This window comes from Neovison vison, chromosome 14, assembly GCF_020171115.1.
Source record: "Neovison vison isolate M4711 chromosome 14, ASM_NN_V1, whole genome shotgun sequence".
In the NCBI taxonomy this organism is placed as follows: Eukaryota; Metazoa; Chordata; class Mammalia; order Carnivora; family Mustelidae; genus Neogale; species Neogale vison.
The window spans coordinates 39,749,323-39,777,070 of record NC_058104.1 but is presented as its reverse complement, the minus strand read 5'-3'; the positions used below and the strand labels follow the sequence as shown (position 1 = coordinate 39,777,070).

General features: G+C 57.6%; 3 protein-coding genes across 6 annotated transcripts; 1 reads left to right on the top strand and 2 right to left on the bottom strand.

Annotated features, from left to right (window-relative positions):
• Positions 1 to 648: 648 nt before the first annotated feature.
• On the bottom strand, positions 649 to 12,347 carry RNF40 (ring finger protein 40). The gene is made up of 20 exons (XM_044234208.1): positions 12,308 to 12,347; positions 11,996 to 12,199; positions 11,417 to 11,584; positions 11,141 to 11,282; positions 10,262 to 10,468; positions 9,606 to 9,727; positions 9,358 to 9,504; positions 9,190 to 9,264; positions 8,162 to 8,281; positions 7,887 to 8,066; positions 7,548 to 7,683; positions 6,558 to 6,679; positions 6,051 to 6,478; positions 5,847 to 5,964; positions 5,579 to 5,728; positions 5,217 to 5,429; positions 5,011 to 5,136; positions 3,875 to 4,015; positions 3,663 to 3,764; positions 649 to 1,923 (listed from the first exon to the last, which is right to left on the bottom strand). Exons 2-20 carry the CDS (start codon positions 12,125 to 12,127, stop codon positions 1,747 to 1,749), a joined length of 3,006 nt encoding a protein of 1,001 aa, XP_044090143.1. The 5' UTR covers positions 12,128 to 12,199; positions 12,308 to 12,347; the 3' UTR covers positions 649 to 1,746.
• Positions 12,348 to 12,823: 476 nt separating this feature from the next.
• On the top strand, positions 12,824 to 16,119 carry CFAP119 (cilia and flagella associated protein 119). Of its 3 annotated transcripts, none has more exons than XM_044232649.1 (9): positions 12,824 to 13,090; positions 13,408 to 13,439; positions 13,900 to 13,965; positions 14,107 to 14,276; positions 14,822 to 14,892; positions 15,083 to 15,199; positions 15,275 to 15,344; positions 15,418 to 15,510; positions 15,824 to 16,119. In XM_044232649.1, exons 1-9 carry the CDS (start codon positions 12,884 to 12,886, stop codon positions 16,000 to 16,002), a joined length of 1,005 nt encoding a protein of 334 aa, XP_044088584.1. In that variant the 5' UTR covers positions 12,824 to 12,883; the 3' UTR covers positions 16,003 to 16,119. The 3 variants fall into 3 exon arrangements, with proteins under 3 accessions (XP_044088584.1, XP_044088585.1, XP_044088583.1); XM_044232650.1 differs by lacking the exon at positions 13,408 to 13,439 and adding an exon at positions 13,499 to 13,651 and having other exon boundaries at positions 12,992 to 13,090; XM_044232648.1 differs by lacking the exon at positions 13,408 to 13,439 and adding an exon at positions 13,499 to 13,804 and having other exon boundaries at positions 12,992 to 13,090.
• Positions 16,118 to 25,559, bottom strand: PHKG2 (phosphorylase kinase catalytic subunit gamma 2). 2 transcript variants are annotated; one of them, XM_044232647.1, is made up of 10 exons: positions 25,525 to 25,559; positions 25,010 to 25,122; positions 20,748 to 20,923; positions 20,422 to 20,476; positions 19,342 to 19,407; positions 19,094 to 19,257; positions 17,226 to 17,316; positions 16,991 to 17,144; positions 16,793 to 16,918; positions 16,118 to 16,687 (listed from the first exon to the last, which is right to left on the bottom strand). In XM_044232647.1, exons 2-10 carry the CDS (start codon positions 25,102 to 25,104, stop codon positions 16,394 to 16,396), a joined length of 1,221 nt encoding a protein of 406 aa, XP_044088582.1. In that variant the 5' UTR covers positions 25,105 to 25,122; positions 25,525 to 25,559; the 3' UTR covers positions 16,118 to 16,393. The 2 variants fall into 2 exon arrangements, with proteins under 2 accessions (XP_044088582.1, XP_044088581.1); XM_044232646.1 differs by lacking the exon at positions 25,525 to 25,559 and adding an exon at positions 25,452 to 25,517.
• Between the last annotated feature and the right edge of the window lie 2,189 nt (positions 25,560 to 27,748).

The window sequence follows — 27,748 nt, the reverse complement described above, 5'->3', positions numbered from 1 at the left end:
GCGAAGGCTCCACCCGCGGACCCGACAGACCGCTGAACCCACGGCCCGCCGTCCGCACGGGCTCCCGAGAACGCGGGCAGCGGCCGGCACAAAGTGCAATGAAGGAAGTCCCCCGCGGCGCTGCTCTCCTCTGTCCGCTCGCGGGGACGGGGACGGGGACGGGGCGGGGGGGGACGCCGGCGGGAGGGGACCGCTCGCGGCCTCGTCCAGGCCGGGCAGGCACAAGCCGGGAACCCGCTCCCCGCCCGGAGCCTTGCGGCGGTGCCAGCGAAGGACTACATTTCCCGGGATGCAACGCGAGGCTCCCGGCATGCCTGCAGCCGACGCCTGCTGGGGGCGCGGCGAGCCCGGGCGGAGGGGTTCCGGCAGGGCCGCCAGGATCCCTGCGGAGCGTCACCACTACGGGGTGGGGAACCCAGGAGGCCGGCTGGACGCGCCAATGGACGCCTTCTCCCTGCAGACATGCTCCTCCTGCGCGCAGAGCCTGGGATCCGAGGCGGCAGTGAGGTCCAAATGTAACTAGAAGCTTGGGTGGTTAGGGGGAGGTCTATGGAGGACCTTGGGGTTCACGTGCCAGCAGGGCAGCGATGGGAGAAGCCTAGCAGCCCAAACCTGGGAAATTTAGGGAGGAAGCCCGGCTACTCAGAGTGTAGGCTGAGGGGGGACGTTTATTCGTAACAGTTAAAGCCTGTACAAGACCTCTCTAGAGCAGGGCCTGCGGGTCTGAATGGACCCGTGCACCTGTCAGCAGCTCCACCTTCCAGGCCCCCGTCTGCCGCCTTCACACCGCATGGGCGTTTGCTCGGGCAGGCAGCACAGGGAGCATCATGGGGACAGGCTCAGTCACAGGGTGTTCGATGAAGCTCCTCCACCTGGAATGATTGGAAGTTGGCCCAGCCACTAGTCTGTCCCTTCCCCTCCTGGGAAATTCCGCCTCCACTGCAGTTAAGGCCATCAAGATGAAAGCAGGGTCAGGCTGGGGACCCAGTGGAGTCTTGGGAAGCACGGGACGGGGCAGGTAAGTGGGTTTGGAAAAGAAACAGAGATGGTGTGGGGGAGGCTGATTAGAATAGAAACTGACGATCTGGGCTCAGCACTCCTGAGATGAGGGCAAGGTGACCGCAGCAGCCGAAATTCCCCCCAAAAAAGGACAGTGCCCCCCACCCAGGGGGTACCTCCTTAGGCCCTTAGCGTCAGAGCCAGACCAAAGAGCCCAGGGGACTCCACAGGAGGGAAGCCCCATCCAAGTGTGGAAAGTCTCCCTGGGCCCTAGAGTTTAGGGGCTGGGGAAAGTGGCCCACCCTTGGTCCTCACTTGTGGGTAAGCAGGTAGCAAATGAACATTCTCTTGGGTAGGAGGTCACAGCCTGGGGGATCGCACCCTTTGGACTAGGATGGGCCCGTGGAGACAGCGGACTGGGAGTCAGCCTGTGGAGAAGGGCTAGGGCCAGCTTCCGGGACGCTCAGGTGAGTGCTCCAGGCTCCGCGAGCTGCTCAGAGCAGACCCCTCCTGCAGGGCAGCTGCGCCCCAGGCTACATCTCTGACTGTGGGGAGAAGACAGAATGGAACGTGACAGATCTTACTCCCACCAGCATGCACCGGGACCCCCAAACCAATGAGGTGGAGAGGGGCTGGGCCCACAGGGTCTGGAATGGAGCATAGGGGCCACTGAACGTGGGGTAGGGAGGGACTGGAGGCACAGCCCCCGGGTCCGTGGGTGTTTCCGAAGTCCCCTGAGTCGCGGGTTCAGCTGATGTAGACGCGGTGGAAGTCATGGGCACCGAAGGCCGCGTTGCACTTGGGGCACTTCCTCTGGCGGGCCTCGTAGCGGCCCCGCACACACTCGAAGCAGAAGACGTGGAAGCACTTGGTAAGGACCGCGTCCTTCTTGCGGGTGTTACAGCAGGGGCAGGTCAGCCGCGCCTAGGCCGGGCAAAGGCAGCAGCTCGGGCCCAGTCCCGATGGCACCCAGACCCCGAGCTGAGGGCAGGAGGTGGCCCAGGCCACGCCCACATACAGACTCTAACTCTCCCCAGAACCAAGGGTGGGGCAGAGCGCTCTCTGGACAAGGACTGAGCAAGCTCTCAAAACTTGACAAAAGCAGAGTCTGGATTCTACCCTGCTCGCTGGTACCCGTGAACAACATGTCCCCGCTCAAGGCTGACAATCCACAGGCTCAACCTGGGCTCCTCTGCCCTGGGGCTCGATCTCTCAGTCCTCTGGCCTTCTCTGGCCAGACCCCAGTCTTAGCTGAGGCTTTCTGTCTCGCTTCTCCTCATCCGCACCTGCTAAGTCACAGCTGGGCAGAGCGGAGCCACTAGAAACCCGCCGTCTCTGCCCTGAACTGAGCGCACGCCTGGTGCAACCCAGAGATCTGGCTGGGTCCCCGGACCCACGCTTCTCTACGAAGGTTTACAAATCTCTCCTCTCCTGACGCCTCCCACCGGCCACCAGATCTCACCTCTAAGTCCAGGAATCCGTCAACTCCGCCTTCCCCAACAGTCCTCCTCCGCTCGCCCTGCTTGAAATCGCAGCCCAGCCGACCACGCGTTCCCCAGCTCGCAACCCAGCCCCGGCAAGCTCTCTCACCTGGGAAACCTTCCCCTCCCTCCCCACGGCCGACCCCCAGCCGCCTCTGCTTCCTCGGGGCCAAACCACAGGCTTCTCTTCCTCTATCACGGAAGCTCTGGGGCTCCCAAGGGAAAAGAATGGCCCGTCTTACCGGGCCACGGACCGACCCTGGGGGACCACAGCTGATGGAGTCCCCCCGCTGCCTCTGCTCACGACCCCCCAACCCCCTGTCGTCAAGACAGTCCTCCTGCTTCAAGGGCCTCCCCAGCAAGCTCCCCCCAGGCACCTCATTTTCAACATCCCGGAGACAACACCGTCCGCCACAACCTGCTTCTCCACGGTCTTCCTAACGCCATCACGCGCCCCTAGTCACCCACCTCGTTTCCCAACTCAGGGACACGGGCGCGCTCAGCACCTCCCGCCTCCTCCCTCTGCGCGGCGATCCGCGCGGAGTCCTAGCACTTCTGCCCCCGATCGCTACTGGTCTCACCCCAGGCGATCGCTACTGGTCTCACGCCAGGCTAGCTCCCTGTCCGTTCTTTGCCTCAGTGACTCCAACAGCTGAACGGACTTCTCTGCCTCTAGTCTTCCCCTCCTCTCTGCGGAATCTGACAGCGCATCAGGCCGCATCACTCTCTGGCTTAAAACCCTTTGGCGTCTCCATGCGGCCCGCAGGATAAGCCGCGCAGCTCAGCCGGACGCACCACACTCTCCAGGGTCTGACGCCTCAGGTCTTCCTTGGATGACAGTCACTCCAGGAGCCTGCTAACCCCCGGAGCTGCCACGCGCCTGGCCTCTGCCGCCCCGGTGCGCGTCACTCAGAATACTGCCGCCTCCTCTTGGTGGCCTTCAAGAGGTCCGACGCTAAGGCTAGCTCCCCGCCCTCCCGGCCCTCCCACGCCCAGCCGTGCGCCGGGCCTGGCACAAGCGCACACAGCACCGGGGCAGCTGTTCGAGTCTCCACAACCAAGGTGCTGTCCACTTTCTGCGCCTCGTTTCGGGGGTCCCCAGACCGGCCACTAGAGCTGTCACCAACTCGCCATCTACGACTTCCTGGGTTGACGGGGCCTAACTCAGCCCCAGCGCCCCACCTTGTACTCCTTGATCTCCTCCTGCAGGATTTCATCGGCGTCCGCATACACCTCCACCTTCCGCTGCTTCTCCAGCTTGCGCCGCAGCCGTGAGATGTCCTCCTGGGGCAGGACGACGACGAGCTTAAGTGCGAGGGTTCTCCTCCTGAACCACCCAGCCCCAGGCCACATCAGTGACCCTGAGCCACACGGCCCCTGCCCCTCGCACACACCTGAGCCCTCTTGAGGTTGAAGCTCTCCTTCTCACGAGCAGCCCGGCTCTCCGCCAGGCAAGGCTGGATCTCTCGCAGCCGCGTCTGCACGTGCTCCAGCTGCACCTTCAAGTCCTCGGCCAGCTGGGCCGCCTCCACAGCCTGCGGGCGGGGCGGGCACCGATCACCTGAGCCTGGAGTTGGGCGAGCCGAGCCACGCTCCAGATGCCTGTGCTCGTGTTCCAGGGACTCTTGCTTTTGGGATCAAGTCCGGTATCGTCACGAGAATTAGTCCTGCCTCCTGACCTCCCCACTTCCGCCGCCTCCCGTTCTCCACAGCTCCCGACACTCCCTCCCACGGCCGCATGATGCGCAGCCCGTCCTTCAGCCTCCGCGGGGCTCTTCTCTGCCCCCCTCAACTCCCACAGCACACACGCTTCTTCCCCGGGGCCCCCTCAAGCCCCAGCTCACATTCAGCTCCCGAGTCAGGCTCCCCTATTTTTCTTTCACGGCACCCCAGTTTCCTTCACAAGACTTACTGGGATCAGCAATAGCCTATTTCACCGGTGGGATGACTGGCTGGTTATTTGCCCCTCAAGACCGGAGGGTCCCACTTCTGGCAGGGCCCTCTGGTTCCGGGTTCCCCCCAGCACTCAGTGCCGTGGGCTCACAGCCAGGGCATGAATACGACTGCTTTCGTGAATGAATGAAGTGGGGAAGGAAAAGCCCGATGAGGGAAGAAAATGAAAACCAATATTGACCTTAAGCCTCTGCCATGACGTACATGTTCCTGAGGTTTCATACAACTCCGTGACAAGGACCAGCATGCCTACTTTACAGCTAACCAACACAGTGCCCAAAACGTGGGTTATGGAGCCACGGAGAGCCAGGGCCCAAGTCCAGGTCCACTCTTTCCTGAGCAAGTCAGCAGCCCGCCCTAAGCCTCAGTTTCCTCACTGAGGAAAGCAAGTAACAACAAACACCGCCTCACGACTGTTACGAGACCAAAATGCAAGCGGGCAGAGATCAGGCTCAGCACGGGGACGGGAACACAGTAAGCCGTCAGGACGTGAGCTGGGCTGGGAGCGGAGGCCCAGCAAGGCTTCAGCTGTGAGCCGCCATCTCAGGCTGCCTTCTCCCCTGGGGCCGGGCCTCACCTTCCTCTTGTTGAGCTCCAGGGCCTGGCTGCGCAGCGTCAGCTCCTTCTCCACACCCCCAAGGCTGCCCTGCAAGGCCCGCTCTTTCTCCTCCAGCTTCTGCACGGTCAGCAGCTGGGCGTCCACCTGAGGTCAGGGGTGCCGGCTCAGTGCTGGGGAGCCGCTGGCCCTTCCGGCTCCAGCCTGCAAGCCCCAAGCAGCCTTACCTGGGACTTCAGCCCCAGAACTTGCTCGCCCAGCTCGTCCTTCTCCTCCCGCAGCAGCTTGTGAATCTGGTTGGCCTTGATCCGCTCCGACATCAGCTTGAAGTTGGCGTCGTCCTTCTCCCGAAGCTGCTGCAGCAGGCGCCCATTCTGCTCCTGCATGTCTTCAAAAGCCTGGCCAGTCACATCCATCTCGGACAGCAGAGCCTCTTCTTCCTGCGGCAAACGGGCAAAGAGGACACCGAATACGGAAACCGTGGGAGCACAGGGCTGAACAGCGCGGGCCCCGACCACCGGCTGGACGCGCTCCACAAGGAGTTACGGGAATCCCAACACTCAGAAGCAGGCGGACCGCAGGGGCTCACCTGCTTGGTAGCACCCAGCTTGCGCTGCAGGTGCTCGATCTGCTCCTCCGCCTGCCGAATGCGCCGCAGGGCGTCCTCGTCCGCGATTTTTTTGCTCTCCCGCCTGTCCCTCTCCTCCAGTTCCCGAATACGGTTCCGCAGTTCATCAACCTACGGCCACCGGAGAGTGAGCGCTGGCCATAGCCTGCTGCTGACCCAGGGCACTGCTCTGGTCAGCACTGCCCAGGGCAGCCTCTGTGCAGGCCCTGCAGGCCCTACCTGTCCTCACCTCAGCCTTGGCCTTGCGTTCAGCTGCCATGAGCTGCACCTTATCCCGCTGTTCCTTGGGTGCTGACTTGTACATGTCCAGCAGCAGCTTCATCTCCTTCTGGCTTTCTTGGGCCTTCCTGGGGAGCCACAGGAGGAAGGCTTGGTGACTGGGGCTGGAGGCCACTTTGACAGGGGTGGGAGGGAAACAAGAATAGGGGCTCACTTGAGCTCTGCTCGGAGACCTTTGAGGAGCTCTGACTCCTTCCTCTTGGCCTCCTCCACCTTGGCCTTCTCCCGATCAGCCCTTGAGAGAGCTGAGGCTACAGATGGGGGTCCCAGGCCAGGCCCTTCCCGCTCCCGAAGCTCCCGCTTGGGCCTGGGCTCAGGTTCTCGGCCCCGAGAGGAGGAGCCCTGGGAGCCAGGAGTTAGGGCCTGGGCATCCTCCTCCGAGGGGACCAGCTCCTCCTTCTTCACCGAGGAGGCAGTGGTGGTGGCAGCAGGCACTGAAGCCATCTCCTTTCTGCCGTCAGGGGCAGTGACAGGGCCTGGCCCACCCTCTTCTTTCCCTGGGGCTGGGGCACCGAGGCTGGAGTCCTCCGGGTGGCCCAGGCTGGGGATGGAGTGGGTTGAGCCGCTGGCCTGGGCCCGGAGCTGCAGACAGAGAACAGGGCTGAGGTGAGACAGCGCTCGCCCAGGTCCGGCCAAGGGTCTTCCCAGGCAGCCCCCTCACCTTGCCAATCTCAGCCTGCACTTCCCGCAGCTTCCGCTTGTACCGCTGGGCGTCCCCCTTCAGCTGGTGGTTGTGGTTCTGGAGGCTGCTGATCAGGTGGCGCATCTCCCGGTTGATGGGTCCTAGGAGAGGGTTGGGAAGAAGTCGTTGGACCGGCCTCGGCACAAAGGGCCCTCAGCGGGGGAAGCAGGGCAGCCGCAGCCATCACTCCCGTTGCGGACGACAGGGAAACTGAGGCCTTCTATAGCGAGCGTGACCACCTCAAAGCGATAACCTAGCCTCAAAGGAAACTCACCCAAAACTAACATGAGACTTCCTACTTGGGTTACTTCTGTTAATGTAGATTTTCTTTAGTGTTTCCAAATTTCCAAAGGAACATATGACTAATATTCACCAAAGTAAACGAGTCCACTTTCTTTGTACTTTTAAACAAACGTCACCTTGTAAATTTCACTTCTCTGGCCTCCAGAACCAAGCCCACAACCCCTTTCTCCCCACACTTCCTCTCTTTCTTCCCTGCTTTCTTTTTCTGGACGTATTTGCCACCATCTAAGATCTGGTTAGGCAGGTCTATTTTTACTTTGTTGTCTTCCTTCACTACGATACTGTTCCACAGTACCAGGAATCGTCTGTGTTTTGTTCATGGGCATAATCCCACAGCCTGGAAAAGAACCCGGCTCATCAATCGTGTTCAAAAATCTTCATAAAATGAGTGAATACCTCTGAGAGAGACACCGTAAGGCCAGAGAACTACAGGCGGGGCCAAGAGCTCATGTTCTGGCTGTGCCTGCTCTGTCAGCCACGTCACCTGGTTGTGACCCTCACCGTGCCTTTGAGTCCGGAGGCAGGAGCCCCGTTTTGGCCAGGGAGAGGAGGCTCTGCAAAAGGAAGGGGCTTAACCCCCTCGCGTCTGGATAAGCGGCAACCCCACACCAGGGACGAGCAATCCCAGATAAGGTCCCCCCCCTCCACCCTGCTCTCACCACGTACCCGCCTGCTCGTTGGCCGCCAGGTTCTGTTCGAACTCGATGCGCAGCATCTCGTACTCCTTGCGTACCTGGGCCAGCGTGTCCTCCAGCTGGATGACCTCCGTGCGCAGCTTCTTCTGCAGCCCCAGCTCATCGCTCTGTAGGTTGAAGCATCAAGGACTCACACGACCCCTGAGCCCCCTAGCAAACTCCTCTCCTGGCATCCCCCCACCCTCCCCACCCTCCCCACCTCAGGCCTCCGTGGCTTAGGACGAACTTATTCCCAAGGGACCCCTGGTAGCACACAGGAGCTGCAAAGGCCAGCGACACCTTGACCCTGAGGTCTGCTCCAAGGCCGTACCTCCATGTGCTCAATATGTCTCAGGTGGGAATTCTTGGTAGCCAGCAGCAGCCCCCGGGCCTCATCAAGCTGCGTCTTCACTTGCAGAGACTCGTTGTAGAGCAGCGAGAACTGGGCCTGCAGCATTCGGTACTCGCCCGTTTCCCGCACCACCTCCTCAGGAAGGCTCCGCAGGGCCACCTACGGCCAGGGTGCCCACGAGCGATCAGCAACAGGATTCAGGACCTGGCCACTACCTTGCAGGTTTAGGCCTCCCGGTCCCAAACAGAGCCCACCTTGAGGCGCTCGTTGGTCCGCACAGCTCCCTGAAGTTCGGCCTGCAGCTTCTCCAGCTCTGCCATCCGGCTATTGGCCAATTCCTGGTTCTCCTCCAACTCTGCATTCAGCATCTCAAACTGTAGAATGGGAGGAGCTATGGGAGGCAGGGCCGGGCCAGGATGCATGCTTCCCTCTCATCCCCACCCAAGGTGGGCAGTAACGGATTCTGAAGCCCCTGGGACAAGCCAAACCCAAGCGTTTTCCTAAGGGCTTCCAGGTAAGTGGGAGAAAACACTACGTGATCAGTGCTGGGAACCAAAGCTCATAATGGACAGGGAATCAGAAAAACCTTCTTGAAAGACCTGAAAAGGAACCTGAATTAAGGCTTAACAGGGAACAATGATCCTCACAGGACCAAAAGATACGTCCACGAACAAGAAGTGAGACGGCCCTCCCAGTGAGACATCTCTTTCAGCTAAGACTGCCAGTCAACTCCAACTACTTCCCTTCCCCTCTCCTTTTTTCTGAAGATTTATTTACTTTCTCATGTGAGGGAGACTGTGCACGTGCATGAGCGGGGGGTGGGGGGCAGAGGGAGAAGCAGACCCTCCACTGAGCTGGGAGCCTGACATGGGACTCGATCCCAGGACCTGGTGATCATGACTCGAGCTGAAGGCAGACACTTAACCTGATAAGCCACCCAAGTGCCCTCGTTGGTCTCTTTTCTACCCTTTTCCTTTGGGGCACCTTTAACCACCTGAGGAACTATCTTACTTCCTGTTTATTCCCCCAACTAGAACCCAAGTTCCATGAAAGCTTTGCTTTTTGTCTCTTTTGTCTTCGCATGTGCCTGCTTCCAAGCACCGTGCCTACGATATGATGTTAACAATTACTTACTAAATACACAAATCAATGAATAAAACAGAGCAGCATGAATGACAGGGAAGGGACTCAGAGCATGCAGCTCTCTGTCCTAAATTCTGAGGGGACTTTCATGGGTGGGGCAGAGGTTGTAGGAGGAACTGGAAGAACGGTGCCTACTCACCTTCTGCATGCTGAGTGTGATCTGGCCCCCCTGGAAGCCGGAGGAGCTCCCAGACACATAGTAGCCAGAGTTGAGCTGCGGAGAGACAGACCCATGGGGGTGGAGGAGAGAAGCAAGGGCTCCAAGTGCCTAGCCGTGGCTCCGTCTGACCCAGCACCCAAGCCCCACCTGCTCTAAGGCTTCCGCCAGGTGCTTATTGAGCTTCTGCTCACGCTTGCGCAGCTTCTCAATGTCCCACTGCAGGTCCTCCACTGTCGTCTCCATCTCCAGCACCTTGGTCTCTGCTGATGTCACTTTATCCTGGAGCTCAGAGTACTGGGGACAATGACAGGGTCAGATGCTTAGAGCAGGGAACTTGCGTCCCTGAGAGCCTTCGTACGCGTCTAATCCAAACCCTGCCCTGGTTTTAATCCCACCTCCAACGAGATGCGGTGGTGCTTCTCTTGTAGCTGGGTGGCCAAGTCCTGCAGCCGCCGGTTCTCACGACCCAGCTCCCGGGTGCGTGCCCGAGCCACCTCACCGGGGGGCTCACTGTCCCCTGAGAAGGCAGGGCTCGGGTAAGAGCCAAATCCAGGGCCATGGGGCAAAGTACTAACTCATTGTGGAGTCTGCTATGTGCCCAGTGTGATCCACCAGCTGTCTTGCCAGTTTCTCAGGACAAAGCCCGGAGTCTTTTATCTCCACTGCACAAAGGAGGAAACCAGCTCAGAGAGGAGAACCATCTGCCCAGAATGACAGGACTAGGGCTGGGAGAGCCTGTCAGCCTGCAAAGCCTGGACACTTGCTACTACGCTTTGTGGGTCAGCAACTGCAACTACAATCTGTGCAAAGTGTTCCAGAGAAGTCTCCAGCTGGAAGGCAGTGGCCCCAGAAGCATCAACTCCTCCCACCTCTCTGGAGCGCAACCCCACGAACCGAAGGCAGAGCCCCATCTACTAACTACCGCTTTCCCAAGAACGTGGCTAATTCAGTCCCTGGAGAATTATGGCTGCCCCTGGACTCGGGCACTGGGGGGACACCACCAGACACAAGTGGGGACAGACACCTCTGCGGTGGGACACAGAGAACTAACCTCGGCTGTATACGCGCTGACAGAGCTCCTCCACCCGGCGCTGCAGGCGGTCTGAGGCCTCTACGACTCGGGACACGGCGGCCTTGGAGAACTGCATCCGGCCCTGCAGCCGCAGCTCCACCTCCTCGCTACTGCTGGCGCCCAGGGCCACCACAAAAGCCAAGGCTGGCTCACTGAGCGGGGCCCGCAGCTGCACGGGCAGGGGCTCTGTGGGAGGTGGACAGACCCTCATGAGGATCTCGTGAGGTTAAGAGCAGCAGTTACAGCCACTCCATACCAAGTTCCAGACTGAGCCCTTTGACGCCCTGTGGCTCACTGATTCAGCGCACGCAGTGCCCGTTAATACACTGGTGTCCCCATCGTCAAAGTGAAACTACGGAGGCCCAGGAAACTAAAGTAATTTCAAGGCCACGGAGCTTCCAAATCATTCCTCAGGGAAGCCGCCTCTGTCTTCGCCATCTCAACGAGACCCACACCCAAGTGCACATTCACTAATTCCCTTCCATGGGCTCCTATTCTTTTTACTTGTGGTTGATAATCACGTCCTCCCCGATGGCAAAGACGGTCTCCCTTTTTTGGCTTATCTTTGTCTCATCCAGGGCTGTTACAGTATGAATTCACAATTATCACTTGATATTATTATTTTCTGAATTAAATGAGTGTCAAACCTGACACGCACTATGAACCAAGTCACTCAGATTCCAAAGCCTGGGGCCCGAGTCCTTACCCACTACTCCTTGCTATCCAAACATGAAGTCAAATGTGTGTCTGTGTGAAGGGTGGTGAGGAACTCAGAAGACTAATATAAAAGTTCCCTCTTCACCAGGACTGTTCCCAGGACCTAATTAAGCTCCCCAGACCCTCGGGCTCTGGCCCTACCCCTCAGGTCCGATGTCCCTGGCTCTGTGAGAGGGGTCTCGTCACGCGTCGGCCCCTCCTGGGTCCCAGGCGCCTCTGTCCCTCCAGACAGCTCCCCCTGGCTCTCATGGTGTCGGAGAAGGGCTTCCACAGTTTCATCCAGCTGAAGGGAGAAAGCACCAAAAACGTTATGAATCCCTCAGGTGCTTCCCAGCATGACACTCCTTTCCCAGTAGAGCAGTCTGAGGACGGGCAGCTGGATCAAGGCCGGGTCTTGGAAAGCAGAGGGGCAGCCACCTGGGCCCAGTAGCGATTGACAATGAGGAGCGTGGCATCGTCTGTGGCCTGCCGCTTCTCCAGCTTCTCAATTCGTTCCCGGAGTTCGTCTTCACAAGCTTGCCGCTGTTCCAGCCGCTCTGCTAGTTTCTTGTTCTTGAACTGCAGAACCTTGAGGTCCATCTCCTCCTACCAAAGGAGAACAAAAGGATGAGGAGAGGGTCAAGCAGGGCCCAAGAGACCAATCACAGAGAGAGAGAGACGAGCCGCTGGAACAGCGAGGGCAGGACCCCCACACGAACCACGAGCAGGATTTAAAGACATTTAGGCACCCAGAGAGAAAGCATCTTAATTGAGCGGAGGGCCAAGTTCCGCTTCTGCCTCTTTCTAACTCTCCGGCCTCTGGCAAGTCACACGCTTCTGCGAACCTGTTTCCCTATCTGCAGAAAGAAGGCAGAGGTCACGTCCTCGGTTTCTTTCGACAGAGTGTGCTGCAAAGTGGCTCCCGCTCAGCCGCGGGGCACAGGGGCACAGGCTCCGGACGCTTCGGGCGAACAGAGACGGGACAGGTTGGGAGGGCTGGGCTAGAGCCCCACGAACCGTGGAAGAGATGCCCCCAAGACGAATGGGCTCTATCAGCGTGGTGGTGGTCTTCTCCTCGCGGCTCAGCTTCTTCTCCGGGGGCCCCGAGCCACCGTCGCCGGCGGCGCGCTTGTTGCCGGGTCCGGACATGGCCGCGGCTGCGAGGAGCGCCGCACGGTCTCCCGAGGGACGTCAGGAGGGCGTAGGCGGCACTTCCGTCACCTGAAGAAGACAGAGAGCAGAGGTGGAGAGGCGGCCAGTGCTCCGCAGCCCCGAGCCTTCCCCGCACACACCTGCGGGATCCCGCCCCCACCTGCCCGGGACCCTCACCCGCGCCGGACTCAGCCTAGCGCCATCTTGGACTTCACCGGACGTCACCGGCCTCCTCCGCCCACAGCGCAAGCGCCGCAGGCAATGCCGGATGTGGCGAAACTTCATTTCCTGTTTCTATTGGTCGCGCTTTGTCCCGCCTCTCGGGTCCGGCTCGGTCTCTTCCTGAACACCTCCTCTTTCTCCCGGTGATTGGCCAGCAGACAGTTCCCGTGGCAACTGACACCACACTCACATCCTCCAGCCCTAAGGGCATCGCCTACCTCCTGTTAGCCACTTTGAAGCGAGGGCACGGGGGCGGAGCTTGAAACTTGCTGCGCATGCGCCCTCTCTTCTCACTGATTGGTGAGCGTCCTACACTTGCCTCCCCCCGCTCCACGAACTCCCTTAGCAACGGTCGCCGTTGAGACGGAGGGAGACGCTCCCTGGGATTGGCCGCCCCCGGCCTCCCTGCGCCGTAGATTGGCTGAGGCGCCGCTGGAGGGAGGACTTGACAATCCCTGCCCGAGACCCGGCGTTCCCAGGACCCGGGCGGGACGCAGCCTGGGGTGACCCGCGCCCAGGGAGAGCGACGAGATGATCCGCCACAAGTCCGGCCAGTTCGCGGCCCTGAAGATACAGCCGGAGCGTGACCAGCCCCCCGCGGGGCAGCGCGAGCCCCAGAGGGCCCTCGGCTCCGTGGAGGGGTCGGTCACGCGGACGGTAGCGGGGGGGCGGACCGAGTCCGGAACCACGGCGGCCTCGGGAGAAGCGGATGCAGACCCTGCGGCCAACTTGTTCCCGGTGAGGGCGGGGCAGAGCGGTCCGCTCCCGAGCGCCTGTGAAAGGGCTCCCGGCAGGGCGCCCCCCGTCGTCGTGCCGCGTACCGTCCGGACGTTTCCGGGTGCCTTGCTGAAGAGGCAGGGGCCGCGACTCCCGCTGTTGGCTGCTCTGAGCAGTACTTAGGGCCCCCGGAGCCTGGCCGGCCGCCGTGGCTCGCACTCACCCCTTAAAATGAGAAGGCGCGCGAGCAGGTCCTTGGGCTGGAGAGTCCAGAGGGGTCAGGGACTGGGGCCGGGGGTGGCAACGCTCCGCCTGCCCAATCCGTTTTGTCTCCGCAGCCCCCGCTGCCCCAACCGCGGATCTGCATGTGGTGAGTGTGGAGAATCTTGGGGAAAAGCTACACCTTAGGCTCGCATTATTCCTCCCCAGCAGGCCTGTCGGACAGGGGCGCGGTCCCCATTTGACAGATGAGGAAACTACAATTACCCAAGACGACGAGATCTCCAGCCTTCCCGCCTCCCCGGTCCAAAGAGGGAGGGTGGGCGCACGGCCGCGGAGCACTGTCAACGGGGACAGCCACAGGTTCCCCGACCCTCCGACCCTCCGCTGTATAAGTGACGAGAACCCTAGGAGTTCCTTCACACCACACCCCTCACTTACAGTGGAGAAAGTCACACCCAGGGAGCAAGTGACTTGCCCAGTGAGGGCAGTGGAAGGGCAAACCCTCAAGCTGAGGTCTGGTCCCCAGCCCAACGCTCCACCATCGCAGCCCCGTCGGGAGACTGATGCCTGAAGCCACCAACACCTCGTCTCCTCTTTTCTTACGGCAGGAAGTACCTGGATCTCCATTCCCTGCACAGGCTGGAGAAGACCGCCAACGCTGAGGAGATGAGGGAGTATGGGGACGGGACAGGGAAGAGCGGAAGAGCCGGCTCCCGGGAAGGCTGAAGGGCTGGGCTGGGAAGGCGTGGAGGCGCAGCTCCAGTGTGGGGTGGTGAAGGGGCTGCTCAGTTCTTCCTTCCTGTCTCCCTCCCAAGTGTGCTAGCTGAGCTCTTGGGGCTAAGCTGTCCTGAGCCAAGCCTGAAGGAGGCCATCACCCTAGACCTCTTCTCCCACGCGCTTCTCTTCTGCCGTCAGCAGGGCTTCTCGCTGGAACAGACATCCACGGCGTGTGCCCTGCTCCAAGACCTTCATAAGGCCTGTGTTGGTGAGAGGCGGCAGCGACCAAAGGGTTTGAGCCCAGGGCACAGTGGGGGCGGGGAGGGCACAAGGGACCCCGGGAAGCAGTGGTGGGCCACCACCCGCAACCTCGGGTCTGTCGTTACACGCAGCACTATCGTGCACGGTTCCTTCAGCTCTGCAACCGCCCCTTCCTTACAGACAGCACCAACTTTACGAGACTGTTCTGAGGGATACTGTAGGTAATACACACCAGGACAGAGACAATGCTTAGGGAAATAGCTCCCCCTTCCCCTCCCACTTTGTTCCGGGAACTGGTATCCTGTGGGATGTTTAACACGGGCTGAAATTCCGTAGTTTTTATTATATGTTACTTAAGGGCAGGATCTCGTCTGCCTTGTTCAGTGCCTAGAACAGTGCATTGTGGGTGCTGTTGAGGGAGTGAATGAAGCAAGCACTCAACCTTAGAGCTCTTCACTTCCAAAGCTCATGCTCAGTGAGGTGGCTGGCGAGGGAGCGACATGAAGGACTCTCTGGGCGGGGACTCACTTGTGCATCTGTTTTCTCTCCCAGCAACCCCCCTGGGCAACGTGGAGGAATGTTACCGCTACTTCATCAGTGTCCTTTTTTGCCATGGAGTCAGGGTCAGTTCCCCTGACACGAGATCCTCGGCCTCCCACAGCTAAGCCCTAGCCCAGTCTCCTGTCGCACTCCTCAGCCTCGTCTTCCTCTGAAGGCTGCAGGGGCCTCTCCCTGCTCCTCCACTGGGCACCCGGAGAAAAGGTCAGGGTTCCTGGACAAGGTCAGACCGCTCACTCCCAACCACCCCCACAGCGGCCCCCCTTCAGTATCAACCTCTTTAGGGAGGAACAGCTGCTGGCCCTGGCAGATTATGTGGTCAACACCTACTTTCGCCACTTTAAGCTCTACAAATACGTCTTCACGCCCCAGGTACGGAGGCCGCCCTTCACCGCCCCCTCACTGGGCGCAGACGTCCGCCTCTCAGCCTCTCCTCCTCCTTCCCAGGTGCGACTGGATCTGTCTTTGACTTACGTGGGGCTACAGCCCCCCAAGCTCTTGCCAGAGGAGGAGACAGGTAAGGAAGAATGCCAGGGCCGGGGCCAGGGCTGGGGCTGGGGCTGAAGGCTCTTCCTGCTTCTGGCCTGCAGAGAAAGGCGGCGAGGAGGTGGAGCAGGGCGTCAGCCCACAAGAGGAACCAGAAACAGGGATCCAGCCGGAGCCGGAGCCAGAGCCGGAGCCAAGTGAGGATGGGTTAGGGTCCCCCGTGACTCTGGGCAGGTATAAAATGAAGGGTTTGGACCACATCAGGACCGCAGGGCTGCGTTAGGCCCTTTCTCCAAACGCTTCCTTACGCACAAGTCCAAGGTGACAAACAGGTACTAAGACGCAGCTGCTGGGGGGAGGCAGGAGCTATCTGCCTGCGGATCAGCAACCCGGAGGACCTAGGCTGGCCAGCTTCCCCACCCCCTCCGCGGAAGGGGTGTAGCTGCTCTCCCTGAAATCAAGCTGCATGGCCGCTGGTGCTGACCTGCCCCTTCTCCCCTGTCCCGGCAGGCCAGGTCTCCAGCCTGCAAGCCTACATCAGGACCCAGATGGACAAGGAGCTGAGGCAGCTCCAACAGCTGATGGAGGAGCAGCTCCAGGCCAGCGAGGACCGGCTCAGCAGCAAGCTGACCGCCCTCGAGCGGCCCTTCCAGCCACCTTCTGGCAAAGGCAAGAACAAGACCAAGTGACCCCCAGCGTTTTCCCCAATAAACGCCCAGGGCAGGGCAGCCCCATCCCGGCCCTGCTCCTGAGCACCTTCTGGGCTCCTGTGCCAAAGCCGGACACCAGACACTGGGCACCGGCTCCCTCTGGCGTGCAGATTTTATTGCAAACGCGGCAGAAGCAGCACAGATGAGGCCCGGCGTGGTGTCGCGAGTGGCTGCCTTCCCCCTCTGCTCCGACCCCAAAGCCCCGGCTGGTGGGGGCAGGGGTACATGGCTGCTCTTCATGGTGGTACAAGCAGTGCTGGGCCTGGCCAGCCTGAGGGGCAAGGCCCGAGGCCGAAGCCCAGAAGAGCTGGAATGATAAAAATCCTCCTCCGGAAGAGTCCTACACTCTGGGGTCCCCGAGGCCCAAGTGCTAGCCCAGCGCCAGCACAGCATCCTCCTCGGGGATAGCAGCGGAGTCCCCCTCCTCTTCAGGGCCCGTGATGGGAAAAGGCCCGGGGGGCTGGTGCTGGAAGAGGGCGGCGCGATTCTGTTGCTCCCCCTTCTTCACCCAGTGCCCGTAGAGCCGGAAGGCACAGCCGTCGATGAGGCGCCGCACGGGCCGCAGCGCGTAAGGGTCCCTCAGCAGTGCGCTCTTGGTCAGGGGCCGGACACGCTGGGTGCTTAAGGCCACGCGTCCGGCAGCAAGCACGGTCCACACTGCCACCTGGTGGGGAGGCGGGAGGCCGCGTGAACTCCAGTGCAGGAGCCGCCCTAGGAGAAAGATCACGGCACGGAGGAGCAGGCGCAACCCCGAGGCTTGCAGGCTTACCCGGAACCGCTGGCGGGGCGTGAGGTTCCAGGGCTGGCTGCCTTCACAGCGCTCAAAGAACGGGTGCTGCAGGGCCTGGTCCGCTGTCAGGCGCTCCTCAGGGTCCACCTGGAGCAGCTTGGAGATCTAGGGGGAACCCCGGAGCGTGAGAGGCAGCGCCTGGGCCTCCTCCCCACCCCACTCACAGCCTTGGCTCACCAGGTCTTTGACCGTGCTGGAACGGTCATCCCACTCGGGCGAGCTGAACTGGTACCGGCCTTCCATGATCATGCGCAACATCAGGATCTGGCGGCGGTGCCAGAATGGGGGTGAGCCAGCCAGAAGCGTGAACAAGATCACGCCGCAGGCCCAGCTGGGGAGGAGAGCGGAGTCAGGCAGGCGTGTGAACGACGGGACACAGAGGAGCAGGGAGGCGGGGAGACCAGACACTCACAGGTCGACCTCCTTGCCGTAGCCGGGGTGGGTCTCATCCATGGAGCATTTAAGGATCTCTGGTGCTAGGTACCCCGGGGTCCCACACAACTCTGGGGAGAGAAGGCTGAGATTGACGGATGCCACCAGCTCCTTCAAGGGTCCCTAACTCCAGACTCTGCTTGAGCCCCCACACTCCCAGGGCCGAAAGGGTTCCCATTCTGCTCCTGCCCACCCTCCGCCGAGGGCTCACCTAGCCCCATCCCTGCTGAACAACTCAAGTGCCCACCAAGGTTCCCTGTGGCATTCCTGGGAAAATCTGATTTTTGGACTGACTTCAGTCCCCGTATCTTTTGGCGCTGCCATCCCACCCCCCACCCCTTACACAGCCTTCTATCACGTTCTGACATACATGATACACAGAGAAAACAAACCTTCACTCTTTTTTATGTTCCTTTCTGCCCGAATCGATTCCTCCACCTATGATCGCTGTTCTGTATAGTGGAACCAGCGCTCAAACCCAAGGAGAATGAGTGGGACTATGGGATTTCTTAGGGCACACACTAGTTAAGTCCCTCATTTAAAATCCTTCCCTGGCTGCCCCCCCCCCATACGGCCTTGGACTCAAGTCTAGACTCCTGCAACACAGAGCCCTCCACGACTTGATCCATGTTACATGTAGCTGCTTCTGCTTCAGGCTCCAAATCTTCCATCTGCCCTTCCATCTGCAACTGCCCAACCGTGTTCCAGGAGAGCTTAATAGGCCTGACTCTTCTGGGTAATTCATTCCCACCAAAAGTATTGAAGAATGCCCACCACGTACCAGGCACCATACTAGACGCTGGTGAAATTAGATGTGCCCTTACCAAGCTGTCTATCCGAAAGCAAACAAGAAATAATAGGGTAAGAGGTGTGTCCTGAAGGGAGAAGAAGAAGAGAAAGCAGGGGATCTAACCTAACCTGGAGCTTTAAAGGGAAACCTGAATTCCTAAAGCCAAGGGCAAGGGTGGTGTGGGGCAGGAGCAAGGATGGTTCCAGAATGGGAAAAAGTATATGGGGAAGCCCAAAGGGAAACAAAGCACAGCATCCGCAAGACAAACATGTTAAGTCCATAGGTTATGAACACGAGCTCTGGAGTCCGACTATTCAAGTCCCAGCTACCTGACTGTGGCAAGTCCCCTCACCTCTTTAAGCGCATTTATCAAATGGTGATCCAGACACTATCTCAAAGAGGGGTCAAGAGGATCTAGAGAACCCAGCCATATAGACTTAGTGCGGTGCCAGCGAACGTCAGCTGTTACTAGCACAGCGCCAAGCCAACAACGGACAGAAAGTACCTTAATAGCTCTAAGGAGTCCACAGTCAGACTTTGTGAAGTCTTCCATTTGCACTAAAAATATCTCTGTCACAATGGTGACACAGTGGTGTCACAGACGGCGAGTTCCAGTGCACCAGCGGAGCAGCACAGTCTGGCCACATGGGGCTCTTCCTAGCACCTAAGCAGCACACTGCCATCCTATCTGTACCAAAGCCCAAACACGCAGCTGAGGCCTGTGACCCACCCCAGCCCCAGCCCTCCACCGCCTTCCTCCTCAGGGGACAGGCCCAGCTCTGGAGACCCCGCCTTCCGTAGGTCCCTCCAGCTGAATCAGGCGCTCCCCCATCCTGGCTTCCCCTGCACGGTCCCTTGCCTGGCTGTGTCCCCTCCCCCGTGCAGACCGGAAAGCCCACTCAGATGCACACGAGGCTCTGCACACAGCAGGTACTTGGCAAGTGCTCACTGACTTCCTTTTTCTTGATACTGGGTACTCGGTTGTCAGACCCAGCTCACCAGCCGCAGGCCTGGGTCTCCTTCCCTCCCAAGCCTCTTAAGGCGCCAGGCCCCCTCACCTCGGAGCTTCTCGCCAGGTTCCAAGTGGCAGGAGAACCCAAAATCTGAAAGTCGGATCTGCATATTGTCATCTAGGAGAATATTCTCGGGCTTCAGGTCTCGGTGCACAATGTTGTTGGCGTGGAGAAAGCTCACTGCTTCCAGCAGAGACCTCATGATGGACCTGGGGGAGGCGCAGTCTCCTTCTGCTTCTCCCTACCCCGCCCTGTCCCCTGGTCAGCCCACGGGCCACAGGCTCAGTCATTACCTGGTTTCCTTTTCGGAGAGGGCCACCTTCTCTGTGAGATAGTCAAACAGCTCTCCCTTCCGCATCCTAAGGAACAGGAGGGGTTGGGAGGTAGGTGCACCTTACACGGGGGCTAGGAAAAATAAGCCAGTGCTCATAGAAAATATTATGGAAGATGCCAGGGGAGAGAGAGTCCTCTCTGGGTTTTTTTGCACGATCAGAGTGCCCCAAGAGTGAACTGGATGCCAGGGACAGTCTGGCCCAGGGGTCGCCCATCAAAATGCACGCGCCCTGCCGTGGCTGCTTGCTAGCAAGAATACGAACCTCCTTGCGGCAGCAATTTACAGGAGGTCCTCATTATAGGAGACTCATTATTCAAAGAGGACCCTCTAAAGTGAATCTATCTAGACCATGGGCCAAAATTTCACAGGTAATAATGGCAAAAAAGTTGGGCAGGATCTTATCTTTATCTTGTCTTTCAAAAACCAAGTTTATAACTGCAACTCTGCGTGGACCCTAGAAGTCAGGTGTTGCCTGGGGGCCTGCAACGGTTCTGCAAAGCTGCATGGCGAGGGGAGAGACGCTTCCTACCTCCCCCGCCCCTTTGACAGAGGATCACTTCTGTACGAAGACACTGTGAAATTTTTCCAGAGGTCTCTCTTAATTATTTGCTATTCAAACCACTCTTCTGACGTGCCTTTGCACTGGTTTACACTGTATTGTAGAACATCTCACACTTGGATTCAGACTGCCCAGGAAATGAACCGATGGGCAGAGACAAACACCAAGTAGGGTGTTCAGAGCAAGAGACGGGGGAGCAAGAATCTGTCGGTAAGTATTCAGCTCTTCAGTCTTCCCTGCTGATCTATAACCATGGGGACTGGGACAATGAGCCCGGGGGTCACGGAAACCCTTTTTAACTGGCTGGTCCTGAGCACTCTGGAAGAACTCGCCTCCTCAGGGCACCCAGGGAGAGGGGCCAGGGCCACGGGCCCATGGGAAGGTGTGAGCAGGTTAATCTTAGCCCACTGCACCGGCAGGCTGGGGCCATGCACGGAGGGGAGGAGGACGCTTCTCAGATCAGGGCAGGGAGATACTCACAGGTCAAACACCAGGAACATGAAGCTAGAAGACTCGTAGGAATCGATGAGAGTGACTGGGAAAGAGGCAGAAAGGCAGAGATACGAGATGGAAAGGAGCAGGTGCAGGTTAAAGGGCGTTCCACCCCGAGGTGGCAGTGGGCTGTTACTGGGAAGGAAGGAGAACCAAAAGGAGGCAGTAGGGACCCAAAGGCTGGCCACACTGTGAGGTGGAGCAGAGCCATGGCGAAGGGAGCAGAGGTGTGGAGGCAGTGCGGGGGGGAATGGGCTGGGGCAGGGCCGGCAGGAGGTGGCTGTCGCTAACGGGAGCGGGGAACGCAGCCTCACTGATGTGGGGGTGGCCGGCGACCTGGCGAAGGATGTGCGTCTCTCGCCGCGTGGCTTCCCGCACCTCCTCTAGCTGTTCAGGACTCAGCCGCTCAGCTGTCACCTCCATGATCTTCACGGCAAACTCGTGGCCAGTGGCTCGATGAACACAGCGGCGCACCACGGAGCTCACTCCTCTGCCAGGGTCAGACCGCACCCGCGTCAGGGCCGCCTGCGGCTCACTTCCACAGAGCCGAGCCTCGCCATCCTCATTCCACTGCTCCGTATTCGGAAGCCCCAGCCGGACGGTAAGGCAGCCTGCCGCGGCCCGCCCTGGCCTACGGCAGCTTCACAGTAGCCTCAGCAAGCCGTATGAGTACCCAGCAAGAGGCAACACAAAGCTCACAGGGAAGGCAGGCGGGGTGCTGGGTTCGAATCCAGCCTCAGCGGCTCCCTGCACGGAGAAGCTTAGGGAGGTCCTTTCCACACTGAGCCCCAGAACCTGCCCCTTCTCCGGGAACCCCACAAGGAGTAAGCAAGAAGAAACGATCTAAGGCTCCCTCCAAATTTTACTCACGCTTCCCTTGAGTACCCCTTAAATTCCAAAGTTCTCCTACAATACCTCAAGTGTAAGAGGCTCCAAATAAACAGCAGACCATTGACTGGAGAACATGGTTGTGAATCAGGAGACCTTGGTGTAGGTCCCAAATGTGCCACTAATTAACCTCCAAGTGACCCACTGACATCAGGTCTCTGGACTTCCACTTTGCGGGCTCTGAAGTGTGGACAAGGCCAGCTTGAAGAGGTGTCCAGTGCCACGAGGTACAAGAAGAAAAACCCATTTGGCATGGTGAAGACAAAGTCCTAGACATGTATTTCCTGGCTTGGAACCTGTTGCCAATTCCTTATGATCCTACAAGTCCCTCAGGCTAAGTACAAATCTCTCTAGGACTGGACCTCACAGCCCATTTCCTGTGCTCGTTCGCCGGCTGCCCTTCACGGCTTCCTTGGCTCTTGCGTCATCCCTTTTGCTTAGAATGCCTGTCACCAACTCTGGTTCCATCAAGAGATCTAAACCACTGACCCTCCAGCCAAACACAGACCACAGATGTGTTATGTTTGGTCAGTGAGCTGTTCTTTTCAAATCTGAATTCCCGTCTTAAGTGGGACGAGAACCTGCTGCTGCTACCACTTCCTACTGTCTTACTCTTTGCCACTTGACAGTTTTAATTCCCCCATTAACGGTAATGCCATTCAACCAGACTCCCTAACTAGAAATCTCAGTGGAGTTCTTGGCATTCCCCTTCCTTTCACCATCCACCACATGCAACCAGCCCACGCCCTCCGGTGTGTTTCTCAGATCTGCTTCCCACCCCCACCCCCACCCCCACGACGGCCTCCTCACCCACGTCCCTACTGCCAACCTCGGCCGCGCGACCCACCCACCGCACCGCTTCCAGAATGACCGCCCCAATTATGTCACTGCTGCTTAAAACCTGTCCAGCTTAAGTGCTCAACTAAGCTCTAAGCGTACCCTCATTCCTCAGCGGGACCCCTAGAGCAAAAACTGCGCTCTTTTTAAGTGAGCCCTAATAATTTCAACCTTATCCAGTTAACTACGGAGGACACTCAACTCTGTATTCTCTCCATACTGCCTCCCTATTACCTGCAAGATGGAAGTAAAATCCCAGTTCCTTCACCTGTCATTCAAGGCCTTCACCAAACGGTCTCAGTTTCTTCGCAGTCTCATTTTTGGCTATGTCCCTGCTATTCAATCTTTGCTTCAGTGACTTAGAACTTATCACCAATTTCTAGAATGCAGCAAGCTCTTTTAAAGCTTCAGACATGAAGATTTCATACATGAAGAAACTGGCACTCTGGGAACTCATTTAGTGCGAGTGTACACGTAATTTACTGTGCAGGACAAACACAGGGAAAAGACAGAGACCAGGGATGCTGCTGCTACAGTAATGCTGGAACGAGAGGCTAACGAACCTATTCCCTGACCTGCTTCCTCCGAAACTGATCTCTCTGCACCCCATGGCAGTAGAACCATTGTTCTTCCCGAAGGGCTCCCCTAGCCTCAGTGAATCCTCCCTCACCTGTTCCTGAACCCGACATCAGTTGAGGACTTGGATGTCAGCTCTCTTCTTTTCCAGATACCCTTTCCCCCGATGACCGTCCTGTCCTGGGCGATTTAAGTACCGGTTGTGCAAATGGCTCCCACTGCACTGCCTCAAGGCTGATTCCTTTCCAGAATTCCTGATCCTAAAGGCCTCTATCACATCCGCATGTGATATCTGAAAGGACTCCGAACACATCTAATAGTCAGCCCTTCCTGCGCTCCTGGCCTCAGAAGCACTGATCACGGCAGACCACGCCAGCCTTCTAGAAGTACATTCTTTTCCTGTTTTTATTTCTAACTCAAAGATGCTATCTCCTTAGTCTCCCTTGCTGACTCCTCCTTTCCTGACTCCTTAATGGTGACATGCCCCAGGGCCTGAGCTTGGCCCCTTTCACTTCTTTCCATATATTGTCTCACCAGCTACTATGTATATGCTACTGCCTCCCAAACGGTTTGCTCTATCCCAGCTCTGTCTTGAACTGCAGAGACACGTACCCACTTGACAGCTCCAGCTGGATATCTCAAACTTCACATTTCCAAAGCTGAACTCTTAACTTGCTCGGCCCTCCGGGCAATCCGATCCTCCTTGGCCTTCCTCATTTCAGAAAATGGTACTCAGGCACTCAAAACCAAACCTTAGACATTATTCCTATTTCCTTTTCTTCTTCTTATGGCCCATCTCTGCTCTCTCAGGAAACTGTATTGGTCTTTGTGAGGAAAGACTCGTCACCTCAATCTCCCCACCTCTCCCCGTCTCTACCCGCACCACTCAAATCGAAACCACCACCGTCTCTTGTCTGAATCAATCAACAGCTTCCTAACTGGTCTGCACACATCCATTCCTGTCCCCCTCCTCTCCATTTCCTACACAAGAGGCGGAATGATCTTTTTTAAATGTAGTAACATACTCATGTTGAGCACTTACATTTGCCAGAAGTGTTCTAAGACTATCATATTAATTCTTCCCATCCTCACAGCAACCTACACGGTAGGGTCTGTTTTTATTCCCAACCTAAACGGCAAAACTGAGGCATAGAAAGGCTGCGTTCCTAGCCCCCAGATCACAGAAATATAAATGAGACCATGTTAATTTAACTACCCTGTTTGAAACCATCAGTTTCACTAGAATAAAATCGAAATTCTTCATCATGGCCTGAGGCCTCTACGTACCAACTTCATCTCCTCCGGCCGTGCCACTCTTACATCCCAGTCACCATGACCATCTGCCCATTGCTTTAGAACAGGCCTTTTCTTGCCTGTGCCTTCGTATGTGCGGTTCCCTCCGCCCCAAATATATCCTCCGTTCATGCCCATCCTTCAAGCATCAGCGCTGTTCATGACTCTCATCCGCTCGCCTGAGCAGATGAGGGCCGTTGTCTTGTTTTTGTGTTTACTGTCTGTCTCTACCACTGGACTACCAACTCCAGGAGAACAGAAACCATGTGAGACTTGTATCCCCAGTGCCTCACACACTGCGCCTCGCACACGGTGCGTGCCTAGGAAACCTTGGATGAATAAGTGTACCTGCCACTGTCCCTCCAGGGGAGCCTTGCTTCTATTTCCTGCTTGCTGAACTACTCATCCTTCAAGACCCAAAGATCACCCCTTGTGGAAAGCTGGGGTTTTGAGCCCCATCCCACAACCTGATGCTACGTGAATGCTCATGAGTCTCTTTCACTTATTCCTTCTCCAAGGCATAAATCTCTCTTCTACGCTCCCTGTGTTTGGCTTTGCGTCTGGCGGACCTTCGTTGCTTTAACTACATCTGTTGAGCACATAAATGAGTGAATGTGAAAGAAATGGGGAGTAACCCAGACAAAGACTTAAGTCCCCAAGTGGTCCTCCACTAACCACTGTTCGTTCCCATTTAGAACTATGCAGAGGCGCCTGGGTGGCTCAGTGGGTTAAGCCTCTGCCTTAGGCTCAGGTCATGATCTCAGGGTCCGAAGATCGAGTCCCGCATCGGGCTCCCGCAGCCTGCTCCCCCCGACACACTCTCTGCCTACTTGAGATCTCTCTCTCTCTCTCTCTCTCTCTGTCAAATAAGCAAATAATTTAAAAAAAAAAAAAAAAGAACTGTCCAGCCCTCAGATGGAACCGTGTGTTCTGGCCAGGGCCCGAGCTCTCCGGACCTCTGTTTCCCTGCCTTAAGCCTTACCTGCCAATGACGTCCTTAGGGTCGTACTTCTGGTAAAACTCCTTGGCCGCGGCCCAGTCGGGCAGCTCATCCTCCGGCCCCACGTCCAGCGTCATTCTGAAGGTGGTGGGGGCCTGTGTGGGGGAGACGGAAGGCAGCGAGGGCAGTGAGGCCCACAGGCTCTGGGAGGACGCACATCGCGGCTCGCGGAGGCGCAGCCCTTGCGGCTGGGGCGCCAGGATCTTCGGGGATGGGGACGGGGTGGGGGAAGGATCAGGGCTGGGGAGACCCCACGAAAGGGCCTAGGGGGCGGGAGGGGTGTCAGGGCAGGAAGGGGGGCGGGGGAGGGGAAGGGAAAAGGTGCGGAGGAAAAAGGGAAGGGGCACACTGGCCGGTGGCTGTTGCTGCGCAGGCGCACTTGGGCGGGCGCTGGGAGGGGGCGCGGGGTCTCGCGCAGGCTCACCCGCAGGGGAGGAGAGAGAAGCCAGGGTCGACGCGAAGCCGCTCTATCGCGGGGTTCGCCTCTCGTCCCTTACCTTACACCCGGGCGGCGCCGGCAGCGACCCCAAGCCCCGCCCCCATCCTGTCCGCCAATGGCCAGCGGCGCTGGAAAACTGTGGTTCAAAAACAATTCGATTGGAAATTTGCAGTCCAATAGGAAGCGGAGAGTCTCGAGGTTGGCGCGGGCGTTAGAGCTCGGAGTTCCAAAGGCAGAGACGCTGGGGCGGGGCTTCAGATGCAGCCAATTAGCGCACAGCATCTGCGAGGGCCGACGGGGGCGGGGTGCTTGTAGTCTAGTGCGGTGGGAGCCCGGAACGGGACCCGGAAGTTGGTTCACCCGGAAGCGCGGCGTCTGGGCACGCCGGACGCGGGGGTCGCTGCGTCTCACGTTCGCGGACGTGGGCAGGACTCCCTGGGTCCCTTCCTGGCATCACTGACCAGATCCGCTCTTTTTGAGATTGGCTCTAAGTGTATGCTTTCAGGGGCCGCGTCCAGCTCTGAACCCTCGGAGCTCACAGCCTGGACCCCCAGCTTGCCACCTGGTGTGGCCTTGGACGAAGCGTGGCCCGTCCACCAGCAGGGGCTGCTTCGTCCTCCGGCTGCTCGGATTCTTGAATACCTCCAAAGCCCGCGGGCTCACCATCTGGGGTCATACATTGCCCCAGTCTTCTTCCAACGCCGCCCACAAGCCTCGGGAGTAGCACACTCTGTTCTCAGCCTGGCGAGCGGAGATACTGCCAGGACCGACTCACTTGTTAAGACTTTTCAGTGCACAGCTCAACCCTGGCATTCACCTGCTCATTCAATAAATATTTGCCGAGCGTCTAAACGCTAAACTATCAGCGGCGGCGCGGGGCAGGGGAGGCGGGAGGCGGGGGCGGAGGGAGTCCTTACCCTGGTGGAGATCCTGTTCCAGCAAGAGGCACAGAATGAATTCATTTACTTCTAACCACTATCTTAGAAATGGCACTTTGGGATCACAACCATATAAGAGAAAAACGAATCCAAGTAACTTTTGAACAGAGTACTTTGACTTTATACCACCAATCTAAAGACAAAATAATTGGCAAAGAAAACTTGAACTTTACTTAGTAGGCTTATCGTTTGTTATTATAATAGGATTATTCAGAAATTGAGCAAGTGAATATATTTTTATATTTAAATATATTTGCAAGTGAATAAACATATTGATGTATTTGGCAGCCAACAATCTTAGTATGGGACTATGGAATTTGAGATGGGAAAAGGAGAGAAAGAATCTTATGACTGATTGAACTTGGAGGTATGATTTTAAACATAGATTTAAAAATAGGTATATTTTCTAGCTCTAACCTCTGAAAGGGCCTAGAAGTAGTCACATCTCAGGAGAATGAGGACCGCTAGTCTAGATACTGATTTCAACGTGACAGGCCCCAGTTCAAGGAACCAGGACTCCTTGGGAGAAATGACCAATTCCCAGGCTGGAGCAGAGAAAGTGTAAGATGAGCCTGGAATAATTTGTGCCAGAAAGCAAGTGAAGAAATGTGGGGACTTATCAGGACAAAAGAACTAGGCTGATGCAATTTCCACTGGTCAAAATCAGAAACAAAAAGAATAATGAGACAGGGCCACGAGGGAGCCTTCTAATGTGCTAGAAATGTTCTATTCACCTAGGTGGTGATTATACAGATGGGTTTATATGAAACATTCACCAAGCCACACACTTAAGATCTGTGCACTTTACTTCATGTAAATTATACTCCAACCAAGTATTTTAAAAGGATGACAGTAATGGATAAAACAAATTGAACTAAAAAACAATCTGAGACCATACTGACACTAAAAACTGTAAATAAGGGGCGCCTGGGTGGCTCAGTGGGTTAAGCCACTGCCTTCGGCTCAGGTCATGATCTCAGGGTCCTGGGATCCAGTCCTGCATCGGGCTCTCTGCTCAGCAGGGAGCCTGCTTCCCTCTCTCTCTCTCTCTGCCTGCCTCTCCATCTACTTGTGATTTCTCTCTGTTAAATAAATAAATAAAATCTTTTTAAAAAAAACTGTAAATAAGAATTTAGGAATGGGGCGCCTGGGTGGCTCAGTGGGTTAAGGCCTCTGCTTTTGGCTCAGGTCATGATCTCAGGGTCCTAGGATGGAGCTCCGAGTCAGGCTCTCTGCTTGGCAGGGAGCCTGCTTCCCTTCCTCTCTCTCTCTCTCTGCCTGCTGTGATCTGTCAAATAAGTGAAATAAAAAAAAATAGAAGAATTTAGGAATAAAGGGCCTTCC